Below are 18,971 nucleotides of genomic sequence, written 5' to 3'. Positions count from 1 at the left end.
CTCAGAGGTAGACATGTTCATAAAGGGAGACAGACAGCTAGATGCTTAGAAAATAGACAGATACTCAAAGATAAGTCAGACAACTAAACTCTCAGAATGGTAGATAGCGAGATGTTCAATGAGTAATTAGATACGATACTCAGAAATGTAGAAAGTTACACAGAAAGGTAGACAGACAGCTAGAAGCAGGCAGAGAGAGAGAGAGAGAGAGAGAGAGAGAGAGAGAGAGAGAGAGAGAGAGAGAGAGAGAGAGAGAGAGAGAGAGAGAGAGTGCGACTGCTTGACAGAGTAGAGAACAGAGCAAGACGTCTCATCTCTCGCCTGGACCCATCTTGGATAGATCTGTCATTTCAGCAGAGCCTTCAACACAGGAGGGATGTGGGTGGCCTTACTGTTATGTACAAGGCCAATATTGTCAAAATACCACACTTGGATCCACTTCGAGGACAGCATGAAACAAGCTTTTATGCCACAAGACGGGCAGAAAGCAGCAACTTCACTCTGGCTGCACCCTTTTCCAGAACATCACTCCATCTGAGATCATATATACCCAGGATGACTCGAGTATGGAACACATTCGTACAGCATAATGATGTCAACGAGATAAAGCCAGTTGATCAAATGAAAATGCTGGCCCACAGATGGCTCCAACTTCATCCTGTTCCCTACTTGTATGTCTCAACAATAAAAATGCTTTCAAATGAGCTGATGTAGGTAAAAGCTCTTAGCTTGCCAATAAAGTTAGGAATCCTTAACCTGTAAATAGCTTGTCAAAGCTAGGGATCCTTAGCCTTGTCAAACCCTGTGTAAAAAAAGAGAGAGAGAGAGAGAGAGAAAGAGAGAGAGAGAGAGAGAGAGAGACAGAGAGAGAGAGAGCCTCGAAACGCCATGGGGGAGCCTTCCGTCCCCACTTTCACTACCACAGTGGGAAAAAGCTTCACTGACACACGACAAAAACAATCATATCACATTTTATCTACTCGGTAACACAGATAAATAACAGAGTCATCTCAAGAACCTGAAGCCCCGGTGAACTGGCCTCAAGGTGACAACAGTGTCACGACGAGATGACGTCAAGCGAACAGAGTTAACATCAAGGTGTCGGTGAGATAACGTCGATGTCCTTGTGACCTTACCAGGTGACTAAACCGATGGTTCCCTTTAAGGAGTGCATTGACACTGGTGACGACATCATTGCTCAAGAAATACCATCCTTCCTTTCCACGGATCTGTCCAGATGATAAAAGTAAGACGTAAACCTGCATCCACGGCCAATATACAGACATACGAAAAATACGCAGATGTAAGATGATAACTTTCAGTAACAAGAATCAAACTGGAAAACAAAATTCCAATAGAGAAGTGAAATAAGCGAAGCTCTATGGCCCATACCAGTCCACATGGAGACAATAAATTAGAAAAATAAAGCAATGTGTGGTTGAAATAAACACCACTAATCTTATCAACTGTTTTATTGCCTCAGTGTGGCTGCGTTCGACCCATGGAGACAATCCTTGATAAACAAGAGACGGGGGTAGAATAGCCCTTCCTTGGTGTCTTGATGCTTCTGAAGGGCTCTTGATCTGAATATCTAGAGTTACCCTTCGCTTCCTTGGATCATTCCTAGCTGCCTTACATTTCCTAGGAGCTGGAGTGGTATTTCCTCTTCAGTAATAATAATAATAATAATAATAATAGTGATGTAAAACAGAAAAGGGATATTGAAATATTCATTATTGGTGTTAAATTTACAATATTAAACAATTCGTAAACGACAAATATAATATAACTACAAGACATTTCGTTTCGTTCTGAATCAACAACTTTACAATGGTCCTGTATAGAAGGAACCGTTGTTGAACGACACTAAATGTGTCGTTCAACAACGGTACTGTCACTTTCATTTGCTTGGACAACAATATCAAGCAGTGAGAAAGAAAAATATGAGCCTTGACCTATGGCAGAAACCTACAACAGAAATAAAAATAAGAGACATTTATTTCAGAATATCTAGAAACTGTACACTGGACTCAAAGTATATTACATCACACGTCGTATACACGAAAAAAAGTAAAAGTAGAAATAGTAGTAGTAGTAGTACTAGTAGTAGTAGTAGTAGTGAGCAGAGACGAGCAACTAAAACACCGTCCTTAGGAAATAATTATGGCAATGTCTAGAAAAAATAAATTCTTTTCTTCTCATGAAGCTTACGTGTGAACAAACACACACACACACACACACACACACACACACACACACACACACACACACACACACACACACACACACACACACACACACAACGGGGGATGGAAGGGGAGGGGGGAGAGTGTGATAAGAGCTCAGTATATAAGCGGGTGAGAGCAAGCAGCATTTAGATTGTAGACATGAATATCTTCATGAAAGTCCTGCTTCTCTCCCTGGCTGCCTTCCTAGGTATGTAACAGACAGCACACAAATACTGGTCAAGACAAAACAAGAAAAGATAGAGTAATCATAAGCAAACACTATGTAAGCTTAACGATATATATCATTGAGCAGCACAGGCAACAAGCCTAGAGATAGGTCTTCCTTGTCACATTTTAAATATTGACAAAATGTGTGCCATTTTCCATCTGTCTGCCAATTTACTTTCATTTAGGGAAATCTTAAAATTCCAAGGTGGACGCTATTGTACTTCATGTCATTCCTTTAAACCCTATGTACTATGTCGCCTGGTCGATCAGTCAGCTTCTAACTCGCATCCCTTTACGTTGTTCCGCGTTTTCTCCATCAGCCAGCGGCCAGGATGACTGTAACTCGGCCTGCACGGATGATTACAGACCAGTATGTGGTACAGATGGTATTACATACCCAAACAACTGTACCTTAGAGCTTGCTGACTGTGAAAGTGACGAAGACATTGCTGTGGTGAGTGCATTGCTGGTGTGGGTACATTGTCAATTGGTGGGCTTGAAGTAATTGTAATGGAAGCCGAATGTAATTAAATACATTTTTTTAGTAATTGTAAATGATGTTTTAGATTAAAATGTAATTGACTGAAGTCAAGCGTTAATTTTATCATAAAACTGGGATACTATGATGGGCTAATGACAAAATGAAAGTACACATAAAATGGTAGATATTATTATGCTGTGTATGTACGACGAGATTGTGTTCCATTTGATGCAGGCCTAGTCAACGCTGGGCAGCGGGGGCGTTAACCCTCGGAATACCTTCCAGGTAAGTGGATCCTAGACCTGTTGGAAAGATTCTCATCCAGAGTTGCTCCTTCTGGAGAAATGAGCAAGTGAAATGGGTTACACAGCCGTTTCAGCACAGATGGTGAGAGCATCTAGCATACTGGGATATTTATATTTTACTCCCAGTAGTGTGCAGCTAGAGACCTGCAACCTTCCGAGGTCCACTCTTGATTAAGTGCAACAGAGAAATTGTTAGTATCTTCCAGGTTTGAATCTCAATGAAGTGTATTATGTGAAAATGGACGTCTCCTTATGCAAATTGTTGTGCACCATTATAGTCAATGTTGTTGTAACTATTTGGCAAATGAAATAACTAATTTGCAATTTTCTACAGCATTTCATTTCATTGCAACAATCCTTATTTTGATCTTATTTTAATACCACTGAATGAAAAAAAATACGTCCTAGATCCAACACAGTAAAGTACATTATGTGAAATGAAGTTTTTTTTTTTTTAATTATTTGTAACCTTCCCTAATTTTTGGCCAATCTGGATGAACAAAAATTGTTCTGTTCTCCGTCTGTTTGACTTTACTTCAAAATTGAAAGCAGCTGCGGAAAATAATTTAATATAAAACATCAGACAATTGTAAATGTAATTTGTAAATTTTCTGATGAAGTAACTGTAATCGCAAATCTGGATAAAGATAATTACTCCAAGGATAATTACTCCAAGTCTGGGGAGTATATTGCCGAGGTTAGTATATACGAGGAAAATACGCTGAAGAGATTTCCTGTACCCGGGTACACCATCTTCACTTCCTCCTTCACTACTATGATGATCATACTTCGCGTTCTTTCGTTATTTCTCTCCTTCATACATCATTTCTTCCATCCCACTCTTGCTACTCATGTCAATTCACTCACCACATCCTTCTCTCTCACTGCATCCTTGCTTCCTTCCTCTACAGGCATACATTGGAGAGTGTACGACCTGCACTGACGCATGTGATCTTGTGTGGATGCCTGTGTGTGGCACTGACAACGTTACCTATGCCAACCTGTGCCAGCTGGAGTTAGCCGACTGTGTCTCTGATGAAGACATAACTGAGGTACGTGTATTAGGCCGCACATGTACATCTGTGAAGACGTAAATGTGTCTGACATGTATGTACGTCTGTGAGGAGGAATATGCACGTCTGAGGACACATGTACGTCTGTTAGATACAAGTACGTTTGTAAGTTAGGTTTAAATTATAGGCTGTGAAATAAACAATCCTGACCTGCCTCGCATGGGCCAGTAGACCTGCTGCAGTGTTCCTTCTTTATGTTCTTATGTTATAAAATGTGACAAGCAAATACATGCAGTAATACATAGATAAAAATTGAGAGTGAACAGAAAAGGAACAATCCACAAGACTAAAACACATTGTCAAATAACCACATCAAGCTTTTAGTATGAGCGTTAATTTACCAACAGTCTTTAACCAAAGTGAAAAACTTATATTGCTTCGGAGGATCTAAGTATTTTTTGTGTCAGATCATAAGTTAGAAATATGAATGGTAGTAAACGGAACAAATTCTTTAAAACGAGAGAACCACTAAAATCTAGGAGTTCAGTCATTTTCTTAATCTAAATTTATGTTTTTAAATTAATGGTTCTTAATTTGGATGGGAAAAATGCTATAACTGTATCTGGTACTGGCTTATCTTCTCACCCACAGGCATACCCAGGAGAGTGCCAGGCATCTGCGAAGTCTGCCAGGGATTAATGCGAGAACATGATCTACGTTATCCATCATCTGGGTCAGTCTTGTTTGTTGGGTAATATAAGTCAACAGTGTCAGATTTACATCTGTATTTAAATAATGCTGGTTATGGGCTCTTGATCCGGGGACGAGGAGAGTAACTCCAGTTTCAGTAGAGATGCTCTTCTCTTCCTGTGATCCTTTCTGATTATCTTCCATTCCCTCTAAACATAAAAATAAAATAATCATATTTTTCAAAATGAAATTATTGAAAATTAGAAAATTGATAAAATTTGTTTCTCTTCTTATTAAAAGTTTTTGCAACCAGTACTTGACGTGCTTATGAAATATCATGTGACTGTTCACTATCCAGCATAAATGTGTCATTTTCACGAGTTTCTTTATTGCAGGTCCGTGTGACGAGTAGCGAGTTAAGTTGCAACTCGCTAGCAAACCCATTCAATCAACGAGACAGCCACAATGGTCATCACACAGTTTCTTCCAGGATCTGCACCACACAAGACGACTCTCCCTCCCATCACTATGATGACCTACTCACCCGTCTACAACTTCACGTCCCTCTGTATCCAACTCCTCTCATTATTGTCTCTTATTTGCTCCTAATTATTTTTATTTTCTGTACTGATGAGTGAATAGATATCTGATTTTGAACTTTGTGTTTCATGCAGAAAATTACTGCCTTGGAATATCTATGTAACTAATCAGGTAGAAAAAAAGGATGATAATATATAATCGGATGAAGAAAAGCATAATATTTGCTATTACTACTATTAATGATAATTTAAAAAATTACTCATATATATATAAAAAAAAAACTCTTCACTAGCAAAACAAACGAAATTAGTCTCTCGCTCTCTCTCTCTCTCTCTCTCTCTCTCTCTCTCTCTCTAACAAAATTACATAAACCCCAGCAACTACTAGCAATCACCATGAAAACAGTAGCAACTACATCAGCTACACTTCAAAAAAAGAAAAAATATCCGACTTGCACTAAGATAAAGCCACCGAGTAAACAACAACAATCATATAAGTAAACGCGGCAAGAACAACTGTCCCTCATGTCTTTATCACCTCAACCAACTGTGACTATCCCAGCGTTTGAAAAATTTACAACCTCGGCGCGTCTGGGGTAACTGAACCTCGGCTCATCTGAAATACTTAAAAACCTCGCATCGTCGAGACAGTCATCAGACATAAGACACTTATATTTCCGTACTCCTGAATCATAAGAACATAAGAACATAAGAAAGGAGGAACACTGCAGGAGGCCTGCTGGCCCATACTAGGCAGGTCCTTTACAATTCATCCCACTAACAAAACATTTGCCCAACCCAATTTTCAATGCCACCAAAGAAATAAGCTCTGATGTGAAAGTCCCACTCAAATCCAACCCCTCCCACTCATGTATTTATCCAACCTAAATTTGAAACTACCCAAAGTCCCAGCCTCAATAACCCAACTAGGTAGACTGTTCCACTCATCAACTACCCTATTTCCAAACCAATACTTTCCTATGTCCTTTCTAAATCTAAACTTATCTAATTTAAATCCATTACTGCGGGTTCTCTCTTGGAGAGACATCCTCAAGACCTTATTAATATCCCCTTTATTTATACCTATCTTCCACTTATACACTTCGATCAGGTCTCCCCTCATTCTTCGTCTAACAAGTGAATGTAACTTAAGTCTTCAATCTTTCTTCATAAGGAAGATTTCTAATGCTAGGTATTAATTTAGTCATCCTACGCTGAATGTTTTCTAACGAATTTATGTCCATTTTGTAATACGGAGACCAGAACTGAGCTGCATAATCTAGGTGAGGCCTTACTAATGATGTATAAAGCTGCAGTATGACCTCTGGACTTCTGTTGCTTACACTTCTTGATATAAATCCCAGTAATCTATTTGCCTTATTACGTACGCTTAGGCATTGCTGTCTTGGTTTAAGGTTGCTGCTCACCATAACCCCCAAGTCCTTTTCGCAATCTGTATGGCTAAGTTCTACATCATTTAACTTATAAGTACTAGGGTTATGGGCACTCCCAAGCTTCAGAACCTTGCATTTATCTACATTGAACTGCATCTGCCACTTTTCTGACCAAGAATAGAGTTTGTTTAAATCCTCCTGAAGTTTCATAACATCTACGTTTGAATCAATTATCCTACCTATCTTTGTGTCATCGGCGAATTTGCTCATATCACTAGTAATTCCCTCATCAAGATCATTGATATATATTATAAACAACAACGGGCCCAAGACTGATCCCTGTGGAACGCCACTTGTTACTGATCCCCACTCGGATTTAACCCCATTTATGGACACTCTCTGCTTCCTGTCAGTGAGCCATGACTCGATCCACGAGAGCACTTTTCCCCCAATGCCATGAGCTGCCACTTTCTTTAACAGTCTATGGTGCGGAACTCTATCAAAAGCCTTACTAAAATCTAAGTAAATAATATCAAATTCTTTATTGTGGTCAACAGCCTCAAAAGCTTTACTGAAGAAAGTTAATAAATTAGTTAGACAAGACCGGCCTCTTGTGAATCCATGCTGAGTATCATTAATCAAGCTATGCTTATAGAGATGGCTTCTTATAATCTCAGCTATAATTGACTCTAGTAATTTGCCTACAATTGAGGTCAGGCTTATTGGGCGGTAATTTGACGGTAACGACTTGTCCCCTGTTTTAAAAATAGGAGTTACATTAGCCATCTTCCACATATCAGACACTACACCTGTTTGAAGAGATAAATTAAAAATATTAGTTAATGGTTCACAGAGTTCCATTTTGCATTCCTTAAGAACCCTTGAAAAAACCTCATCAGGACCCGGCGACTTATTTTGCTTCAGTCTGTCTATCTGCTTCACAACCATCTCACTAGTGACTGTGATGTTACATAATTTATCTTCTTCTAGCCCACTGTAAAAATTAATTACTGGAATATTGTTAGTGTCTTCCTGTGTAAAAACTGAGAGAAAATAATTATTTAAAATCAAGCACATTTCATTCTCTTTGTCAGTAAGGTGCCCATAGTTATTTTTAAGGGGACCTATCTTATCTCAACGGTAACTAGAGTAAAAATCCAGCGAACGGGTACGAAGACATGCAACCAAAGTCGATCTACGATATTAAACGACGTTCCGCTAAAGCTCGAAGCTTTTAGTTTCATCTATGGGCTCGAGAGCTCAATCCTAAGTGAATGATCTGAAAATGAAGGTATGTTCTTCAGTGCGTGTGTTCACATACTGTAGAACATCGTTCCTGCTGTATTGCCTCTGCTACTAAATTAACAATCATGTAATGACAAGGACCCGTGTCAGGCGATTTTTCTCCCGGAGAATAAACTAAAATGAGACATTTACAACTCGTCGCCTCTACCTCCATAAGAGATGCAAGTGCAGGAGACATTTAAATATGATCACATTTGGGCCATTAAACTTCCTCGCGTCAGCAACATTATCGGGCAACTGAGAAAATATAACAGTCAACATTGCTTCTCTTATTGTGATAAAATCCGCTATAGTAGCATATGCATCATTAACTGAAGGCCATCAGTGTTGAAAGAACAAGGAGAGAAACTAGGAAACATTGTTACTAAAAAGAAACAAATAATAAACAATAAAAGCAGACAGACCGAAAGCAAAACTAATAATTGTAAGAAATTGCAGTTAAAAGGTTGACGGGAAGAGCTGGAACCCTCACAATGATGTGGAAACGTGGAGAGTAAACCTCAGGAATGGCAATGTGGAACTGCTGGAGCCAACATGTAAGCAAAAATACCGAGGCGACGACTAAGACTGAAGAGAGAAATGCAGGAAGATGCACACAATAAGCCAGTGTACCAAAGGACCTCGATGGACTGAAGAATTAACGGAAGTATAAAGGAAGTGAGCTGATTGGTAAGAAAATGCAAGAGATGACACAATAGATACCCGAATTTAGAGCCGCAGCAGTCACATCGAGCACGAGGAAGAACATGAAAAATGCCGAGTGTTTAATTCAGCCGTGAGTGGAGAGAAGGAAATGATAAGCAACAGAGCATAGAAAACAAAGTCCTAGTAACAGCAGTAAAAAGGACTGAAATTTCTTTACTCGAATACGATAAAAGGTGACATACGTGGAAGCAAAAGATGAACTAGAAGAAAGTTACAGTAATGGAATAAGATGAATGCGGAAATGGAGACAAATGCAATACACAGCTTCAAAGAAGAGATATTACAAGTTTCAAGAGCAGAGAACTGAATAAATTCTGATAAAGCAGCATTAACCACAATTAGTAGATAAACAATTATTTTTTTAGATATTTGTTTTAATGTACGAATGTAAATCATTTAACTGTAATTTGATTTCATATTTAGTTAAAATGGTTTGAAATAAGAAATGTCTTAGGAAAACGTTGACTAAGCTAATGTGTTTGAACACTGACATTTAAACAGGCTCAGAAAGGAACAGCCACATGCTTAAAAGCAGTAAACATTCTATTAGATCTTCAGGAAAGGTAGACAGACAGCTAGATGCTATCTACCTAAAGGAAGATGCACAGAAAAATACCTAGAAAAGATTAAACAGATAGCTTGATACTTGCAAACATAGGCAGACAGCTAGATGCACAGACATTACTATGCAACACCATGGAGGAGCATTCCATATCTACCCCCTAACCACCACCACCACCACCACTGTTGAAAAAAATCATCGACATCACATGAAAAAAATTCTTATCACATTTTCTCCACTTGTTACCACAGCTGATAGAGCCATTTCGAGGAACCTGAAGTCACGACAAACTGGCCTCGAGGTGAGAGCAATGTGACGACGAGATGACGTCAAGGTATCGTTAATGTCTAGTTAATATCAGCGTAACTTCCACCTTTACCAGGTGACTAAACCAAAAGTTCTTTTCAAGGAATGCATTGATGCTGTTGACTTCTTGATTCAAGAAATTTGAACGTCCCATTCCTTCCTCGGATAAACCCGGCTAACCTCCCATTCCCCATTCCGTCGAAATGACGACGAAAATTAAAACATAAATCTGTATCCAAGGTTAATTTCCAGCTGAATGACAAGTGTATATAAATGTAAACAGTCTTCAGCAATTCAAACAAATATACAAAGGCTCCCACACAAAAGTGAAATAAACAAAGCTCAACGGCCCATACCAGCCGCATGGAGACAATAAAACTCCAAATAAAGCAGAGCGAGGCTGGAACAAACAGTACTAATCTTATCACTTGTTTTATGTCCTCAGCGTGGCTTCGTTTGGGCTATGGAGATAAAATGACCCTCTTGAGGGGTGGGGTCTTAATACTGGAGAAGGGCTCTTGATCTTAAGACCCAGAGCTACCCTTAGTTTCCTTGGATCATTCCTAATCGCCTAATATTTCCAAGGGGATGAATAATACTGGCTAGAGTGGTGTTACCCCTAGAATAATAACAATTATAACCAAGATAATTGCGAGGAAAAACAGAAAGAAGGGATATTGAAATATTCTCTAGTCGCGTTAAATTTGCAGCATTAAACAACTCATAAAAAAACGACAAATAAATTATAGCCACAAGACATTTCGGTTCGTTCTGAATCATCAATTTCATGAAGGTCCTGTACAGAATGAACCGTCGTCCACTTAACGTGTTATTCAACAACGGTACTGTCACTTTCTTGGAAAACAATACAAAACAGAAAAAAAATTGCAAGACTGAAAAGAGAACCAAGATAGACTGAAGGATTCAGGGAAGTACAATGGGAAAGTGAACTGATAAGTAAGAAAATACAAGAGATGAAATAATAGACCTATAACAAACAATAGACCTACGACAAACACACCAGAACATATATTTCAGACAATCTGGAAACTGTACACTAGAATCAAATTATATTGCATCATGCCTGATACAGACAAAAAAAAAATAGTAGTACTAGTAGTAGTTGCTGTGGCAATTATAGTAAGTAATTAGCAGAGACGAGCGACTAAACTAATACTGTCCTCACGAAATAATTTTGGCAATGACTCGAAAAAATATATCCTTTTTACCTTACGAAGCATACGTACACACACACACACACACACACACACACACACACACACACACACACACACACACACACACACACACACGATAGACATACAAGATACTGCGGGGAATAGACAAGGTGGACAGAGATAGGATGTTCCAGAGAGGGGACACAGGGACAAGGGGTCACAACTGGAAGCTGAAAACTCAGACGAGTCACAGGGACGTTAGGAAGTATTTCTTCAGTCATAGAGTTGTCAGCAAGTGGAATAGCCTAGCAAGTGAAGTAGTGGAGGCAGGAACCATACATAGTTTTAAGAAGAGGTATGACAAAGCTCAGGAAGCAGAGGACCCAGTAGCGATCAGTGAAGAGGCGGGGCCAGGAGCTGAGTATCGACCCCTGCAACCACAAATAGGCGAGTACAAATAGGCGAGTACACACACACACAGAAAGAGGAAGGATGGAAGGAAGAGAGAGAGAGAGAGAGAAATGAGAGAGAGAGAGAAATGAGAGATGAGAGAGAGATGAGAGAGAGATGAGAGAGAGATGAGAGATGAGAGAGATGAGAGATGAGAAAGAGATGAGAGAGAGAGATGAGAGAGATGAGAGAGAGAGATGAGAGAGAGAGATGAGAGAGAGAGATGAGAGAGAGAGATGAGAGAGAGAGATGAGAGAGAGAGATGAGAGAGAGAGATGAGAGATGAGAGAGAGAGATGAGAGAGAGAGAGAGAGATGAGAGAGAGAGATGAGAGAGAGAGATGAGAGAGATGAGAGAGAGATGAGAGAGATGAGAGATGAGAGAGAGATGAGAGAGAGAGATGAGAGAGAGAGATGAGAGAGAGAGATGAGAGAGAGAGATGAGAGAGATGAGAGAGATGAGAGATGAGAAAGAGAGATGAGAGAGAGAGATGAGAGAGATGAGAGAGAGAGATGAGAGAGAGAGATGAGAGAGAGAGATGAGAGAGAGAGATGAGAGAGAGAGATGAGAGAGAGAGAGATGAGAGAGAGAGATGAGAGAGAGAGATAGAGAGATGAGAGAGATGAGAGAGATGAGAGAGAGAGATGAGAGAGAGAGGTGAGAGAGAGAGGTGAGAGAGAGAGGTGAGAGAGAGAGGTGAGAGAGAGAGGTGAGAGAGAGAGGTGAGAGAGAGAGGTGAGAGAGAGAGGTGAGAGAGAGAGGTGAGAGAGAGATGAGAGAGAGATGAGAGAGATGAGAGATGAGAGAGATGAGAGAGATGAGAGAGAGATGAGAGATGAGAGAGAGAGAGATGAAAGATCATTATATAAGCGGGTGAAGGGAGCATTTAGACAGCAGTCATGCAGACCATCATCAAATTCCTGCTTCTCTCCCTGGCCGCCTTCCTAGTTATGTGACAGGCAACACGTACAAATATCAGTTAAAATGTTAGGAAACTAGCCAAATAAGCAAAGATTATTAGTGTAATCAATAGTAAACATTTTATGTAGACTTAGCAGTGTATATCTTCGAGCAGCAAGGTCTATAGTATGGAGGGACTTCACCTTTCATACTTTCTAAAATTATTATTATTATTATAATCAAGGGGGAAGCGCTAAACCCGGAGGATTATACAGCACACTTTCTAAAAAATTGGCAAAATGTTTGTCATCTTTCATCTGGCAATTTACCTTCAATTACTGAAATCTCAGAATTCATAGGCGGACAACATTATTCTTGTTATTCTTTTAAACCCTATGTACTCTCCCGCCTGGCTGGTGGATTGGTTGGTCTTTAAAACATCGCTTTCTCCATCAGCCTGCGGTCAGGATAACTGTAACTCGGTCTGCACGGCTGATTACAGACCAGTATGCTGTACAGATGGCATTACATACCCAAACAACTGTACCTTAGAGCTTGCTGACTGCCAAAGTGACGAAGACATTGCTGTGATGAGTACATTTCTGGGCTTGGAGCGATTGTAATTAAAGCTGAACGTAATTAAATACATTTTAGTAATTGTGTTTGAAGTTTTAGATTAAAATATAATTGTAATTCACTGATGTCAAGCGTGAATTACATCATTAAACTGGTGTACTATGATTGGCTAATGACAATGAGTATACGTGAAATGATACATAACTTCATTCAGATGTAATTCTTAAAGTGTTGCTCAAGTTCTGGAAGAAAAAAAAAAAACATACGAGGGGATTGTTTTCCATTTGAAGTAGGCCTGGTCAAGGACTGGGCTGCGGGGTCGCTGCCCTCTGGAATACCCTCCAGGTAAGTAGATCCCTTGGCCTGTTGGAGAGGTTCTTATTCAGAGATGTTCCCTCTGAAGAAACTAACAAGTGAAATAGGTTACACAGCCTTTTCAACATAGCTGGTGAGAGCATCTAGCATACCGGGATATTTTTATTTTTTACTCCCAGTCGGGTACAGCGTGAGATCTGCGACCTTGTGCTCTCCGCTCTTCATGAAGTGCAACCGAGAAATTTGAGAGTACTTCCAGGTATGATTCTTAATGAATTGTATTAAGTGAAAATGGATGTCACTTATCCAAGTTGTTATGCACCATTAGAGTCGAGTAACTTATCTGCAACATTGCATTGCAACAATTCATATTTTGTTCATATCCTAGGTGCAGTGTCCTTGTTTAAATTTCAATCATAAACAAATATCATACCTTAAGTAACACATCCAACACAGCGAAGTACATTATGTGAAACGAGATTTATTTGTAACCTTCCTGGACCGTTGGCTGATTTAATTGATCAAAAATTATGTTCCCCATCCGTTAATCTTTGACTTAAAATGTTACATATAAGAAGTTTACTGATTATTTCGAACATTTAAAATTTGAAGCAATCAGAGAAAATAATTTAATATTAAATATCAAGCAACTGTAAATGTAATTTAGTCTGAACAAGTAAATGTAAATAAAAATCTGGGGAGTAACTGCAATTGCATTGTGACTGAAATTGAACCATGTAATTACTACAAGTAAATAGATGGATTGCTAATTAATACATTGTCGAGGTAAACATATCTATCAGGAATATGCTGTTACTGCAAATGTATCATTGATGAGAAAAATATGCTGAGGAAAGTATGCTTTCCTATACTCGGATACACCACCTTCACTACCTCCTACACTACTATAATAGTCATACTTCATGTTCATTCATTCTTTCTCTCCTTCATACATCATTTCTTCAGTCGCACCCTTGCCACTCTTCCTCACGTCATTTCTCTTACCACACACTTCTCTCTCACTGCATCCTTGCTTCCTTCCTCTGGCAATATAAACACAAATGCAGTATAATGTGATCCTTTATGGACTACGTTTCGCCCACACAGTGGGCCCACACAGTAGTCCATAAAGGATCACATTATACTGCATTTGTGTTTATATTGCCATTGTGTCGGTATTTTATACCATTTATTTCCTTCCTTCCTCTACAGGCATACATTGGAGAGTGTACGACCTACACTAACGCGTGCGATCTTGTGTGGATGCCTGTGTGTGGCACTGACAACGTTACCTGTGCCAACCTGTGCCAGCTTGAGTTAGCCGACTGTCTCTCTGATGAAGACATAACTGAGGTACGTGTATCAGGCCGCACATGTACATCTCTGAAAACCCGAATGTCAATGTCATGTATGTCTGAGAAGGAACCTGAACGTCTGTGAGATACAAGTACGTTTGTAAGTTTGGTTAGGTACGTTTAATTTATTGGCCATGACATATAATATCCAATTATAAAATATCACAAGCAAATACATGCAATAATATACAGTTAAACTAAATCTGAACATAAAACAGGGTGCCGTCCAGGAGACTTAAAATGCATTGTCAAATCATCACATTTAGCTTTCAGTGTGAACGTTGCTGTACCAACAATCTTCAAACTAAAGTGGAAAACTGATATTGTTTCGGAGAATCTAATATTTCTACTTTGTATTGGACCGATGAAGCCACTGTGTGGCGAAACGTATCTTCAATAAAGATTCCCATGTGTTGCATAAGTGTCTCAATTAATATTTTTTTGCGTCAGATCCTAAGCTAGAAATATGAATGATAGTAGACGGAACAAATTCTTTAAAATGCGAAAACCACTAAAACCTAGGAGTTCAGGCATTTTTTTAAATCGAAGCTGTTTTTTATGGAAAAAATATACCTTAATTTTGGTGGGAAAAATGGTGTAGCATAACTGACTTATACTGAATTATCTTCTCTTCCACAGGCATACCCAGGAGAGTGCCAGGAAGCCCTTCATAAAGAGTCTGCGAGCTCCAGGGACTAATGTAAGAACATTATCTACGTACCATACCACGGGCGGGGATAGAACCCGCGATCAGAGAGTCTCAAAACTCCAGACCGTCGCGTTAGCCACTGGACCAGTAGCTGGTCCAGTGGCCAACGCGACGGTCTGGAGTTTTGAGGCTCTCTGATCGCGGGTTCTATCCCCGCCCGTGGTATGGTTTGTTTGCAATCGTGTCATCATGATTTCGTGAGTCATTATCTGCGTTATCGATCATCTGGGTCAGTCTTGTTTTGTTGCGTAATATAAGTCAACGGTGTTCGATTTACATCTGAATTTCAATGATGCTAGTTAAGGGCTCTTGATTCGGCGAAGAGGAGAGTGTAGCTCCAGTTTGAGTAGAGATGCCCTTCTCTTCCTGTGATAACTTATTACCTTCCATTCCCTCTAAATATAATGAAAATAAAATGATTCTTTATCATAATGAAACTTCCAAAAATAAAATAAATGATGATAATGTTTGTTTCTCTTTTTAATATATTTTTGTCATCAATACTAAACTTTATGAAATATCAGGTATCTGTTCACTGCCCTGCATAAAAGTGTGTCATTTAACGAGTCCTCATTTTTCATTATAGGTCTGTGTGAGGAGCAGCGAGTTACGCTGCTCCTTGCCATCAGTCACAATGGTTATCACAGTTTCTTCCAAGATCTACACCACACAAGAAAACTCTCCCTCCCTTCACTGTGATGACCTACTCACCCTTCTACAACTTCATGTCCCTCTGTATCCAACTCCTCTCACCAATGTTAGTTGTTCCTAATATTTTTTTTTCTGTACTGATGAGTGAATAAATATCCAGTTTTGAACTGTGTTTTAAGCAAAAAATTTCTACCTAGGAAAGATATCTTCGTAACTGATCAGGTTAAATAAGTATGAAAATATATAATCGGATAGAGAAAAAACATATTTACTGCTTCTGCGACTACTACTATTACTACTACCACTAATAACAATCGTAATCATAATAATTTAAAAATTTACTCCAATAATTCACCAAAACACAAGCGAAACTAGCCTCTCTCTCGATCAGAAAATAACCATGAACCACAGCAACTACTAACAATCACCACTGAAAACAGCAATAACTACAGCAGCTACACTAGAAAAAACTATCTGGCTGGAGCAAGATAAAGTCACCAAGCAAACAAAAATCATACAACTAAACGAGGCAAGAACAAATGCCCTTAGTGTATATCATCTCAACCCACTGTGACTGTCCCAGCGTCTGAGACATTTAAATCCTCTGTTCGTCTAGGGCATTTAAACGATGGCTCATGTGAAACATTTAAACCTCGGATCGTCTGATACAATCATTGCACTTAGATTTCAGCACTCCTAAAACATATATTTTCCCCTCTTCATTAGATATTATGCTTGAAGTTCTTAGTTTATTAAGTAGACTCGAGAGCTCAGTCTTAAGTGAATGATCTGTAAAGGTATATTCTTCAGTACGTGTCTTCACATACTATAGAGAAACGTTCTTGCTCTTTTGCCGCTACTAAATTAACCAACATATAATGACAAGGACCCGTGTCGGGCGATTTTCTCTCGGAGAATAAACTAACACGAGACATTTGCATCTCGTCACTTTGTGTCGATAAGATACAAGGCAGGAGACATTCAAACATGGTCGTATTTAGGGCATTTATTAAGGTTCCTCGCGTCAGCAGCTGTACTTGCAACTGATAAATGTGACAGTTGCTAACATTGCTATCATTGTGATAAAATTCGCTGTAGTAGCATATGCAACACTGAAGGGCATCAGTGTTGAAAGAGGAAGAGAAAGTAGAAGAGCATCAGTACTAAATAGAAACCAATGAAACTTTAAGACACCGAGAAGTTTGGATGGTAGAACCCTCCTGGGAGGGTCCAAGATGTCGGTGGTCTCTTCATACAAGGAATTGAACCTGACCTTCCTTTTCGTGGATGGAACCTAATTGCTCTCCATTCAACCTCAGGAACTGCACGGCCCCTAGGAGTTTTGAGCTACTCCCTTTAAGATAAGTGGAATCTTGAGATTTTAGTGATTACACAGACTGGAAATGGTTTACAAAAATTCCCAATTAAACAACGGCAGTAGGGCATAATATTACATACATAAGCGATAAGAAAAATCAGTAAACAGAGCAGCAGACAGAAGGCAAAACTAATAATTGTAAGAGATCGCAATTAAAAGTAGACGGACAAGAAGAACTGGAAGCCTGACAATGAACTGGAAACATGGAAAGTAAACCTCAGGGATCGTAATGTGGAACTGCACGAGCCAACATGTAAAGGAAACAAGAAGACTTAGAAAAAGACTGCAAGACTGAAGAAAGAAATACGGGGAGATGCACACAATAAACTGGTATACAAAAAGACCACGAGGAACTGAAGTGTTATCGGAAGTATAATGGGAAAGTGAATTGATACGTTAGAAAATACCAGTGATGACACAGACGCCCAAATTCAGAGCGGCAACAGATTCGTATCGAGCACATGAATGGAATGAAGGAAATGTGAAGTAACAAGACAACATGTAGATAATAAGGAGTTCGAAAAACAGTAGGAAACGCTGAATTGATTCAAAAACTAAAATAAAAAAATCAAGAATACGATAAAAGATGACATGTGGACGCAAAAGATAAAGATGAACTAGGAGAACGTTAAGAAATATTTCTTTAGTTTTAGGGTGGTACAGTAATGGAATATAAATGCAGAAGTGGAGGAGACAAACGCCATACACAGCTCCAGCATCTTCCAATAACAGAGAACTCAATAAATTATGATAAAGCAACATTTTAAAAACAAAAATTTATTTTTATAGATATTTGTTACATTGTACCAATGCCAATCTTTCATCTGTAATTTGCAGTAATATAAAACTTTATAACGATGATTTGAAATAAATAGTTTAGGAAGAAGTTGACAAAGCTAATGTGATTGAAGACTAATAGTTAAATAGGCTCAGAAAAGTGAACAGACAGAAAGATGCTCAAAGGCAGCATACCGTTAGATGTTCAGGAGAGGTTTACAAGTTGCTGCTTAGAAAAGGTAGGTAGACAGCTACTCAAGGGGACGATACACAGCAATATGTTCAATAAGTTTGACTGCGAAATGGTCAGAGATGTACATAGATCCTCAGAAAGGTATAAACACTCAGCCAGATTCTCACGCAGACAGCAAGATGCACAGAAAGTACCATGAAATACCATTAGGGAGCATTCCATCCCTACCACCGTTACCACCACAACAGTGGGGAAAAAAGCTTCACTAACACCACATGAAAAAAAAATCTTATCAATTTTCTCCCCTTGGTAACACAGTTGACAGCCATCTCGAGGATCCTGAAGTCACTACGAGCTGGCCTCATGGTGACAACAGTGTGACGAGATGACAAAGCGAATATCCAGACGACATCAAGGTAACGTTTAAATGATATCTGGGTGCAGTCTCGGTGATAGCAATGTGACTTCTACTTTTACTAGACGACTAAACTGAAGGTTCCTTTTAACGAATGCATTGATGCTGAGGAAAGTATCTTGATTCAAGAAATTTGACCAACCCATTTCTTCCTCGGATCAATCCGGATAACCTCCCATTCCGTCGAGATGACTAAAACTGAGACGTAAAATCTGTATCCAAGGTTAATTTCCAGCTGAATGACAAGTGCACATACATGTAAACAATAATTTCCAGCAACACAAATATGCAAAGGCTTCCACACAGAAGTGAAGTAAA

General features: G+C 39.2%; 1 protein-coding gene and 1 long non-coding RNA gene across 3 annotated transcripts in view; one reads left to right on the top strand and one right to left on the bottom strand.

Moving 5' to 3' along the window:
• Positions 1 to 18,971, bottom strand: part of LOC138853991 (uncharacterized) — a 168,828-nt gene that overhangs the window by 115,807 nt on the left and 34,050 nt on the right. The window contains exon 3 of one of the 2 annotated variants that reach the window (XR_011393168.1): positions 421 to 1,229. The exons of the other annotated variant lie outside the window; for it this stretch is intronic. This is a non-coding gene — a long non-coding RNA (uncharacterized lncRNA). Of the gene's footprint in view, positions 1 to 420; positions 1,230 to 18,971 lie in introns of those variants that run through there. 2 annotated transcript variants of the gene reach the window in all.
• LOC128694897 (four-domain proteases inhibitor) lies at positions 2,324 to 5,602 on the top strand. Its single transcript, XM_053785254.2, has 5 exons — positions 2,324 to 2,436; positions 2,777 to 2,910; positions 4,154 to 4,294; positions 4,907 to 4,988; positions 5,341 to 5,602. The coding sequence occupies exons 1-4, from the start codon at positions 2,388 to 2,390 to the stop codon at positions 4,952 to 4,954; spliced, it is 372 nt and encodes a 123-aa protein (XP_053641229.1). The 5' UTR covers positions 2,324 to 2,387; the 3' UTR covers positions 4,955 to 4,988; positions 5,341 to 5,602.

Source organism: Cherax quadricarinatus, chromosome 45 (genome assembly GCF_038502225.1).
Source record: "Cherax quadricarinatus isolate ZL_2023a chromosome 45, ASM3850222v1, whole genome shotgun sequence".
Lineage (NCBI taxonomy): Eukaryota > Metazoa > Arthropoda > Malacostraca > Decapoda > Parastacidae > Cherax > Cherax quadricarinatus.
This window is presented reverse-complemented; position numbering and strand designations above follow the sequence as displayed.

Bases quoted from the DNA above. Each gene is read 5' to 3' on its own strand.
- LOC128694897 (XM_053785254.2), top strand. From the start codon at position 2,388: ATGAATATCTTCATGAAAGTCCTGCTTCTCTCCCTGGCTGCCTTCCTA. The intron at 2,437-2,776 runs GTATGTAACAGA...TTTCTCCATCAG, and splicing joins CTCCCTGGCTGCCTTCCTAG to CCAGCGGCCAGGATGACTGT. The intron at 2,911-4,153 runs GTGAGTGCATTG...CTTCCTCTACAG, and splicing joins GTGACGAAGACATTGCTGTG to GCATACATTGGAGAGTGTAC.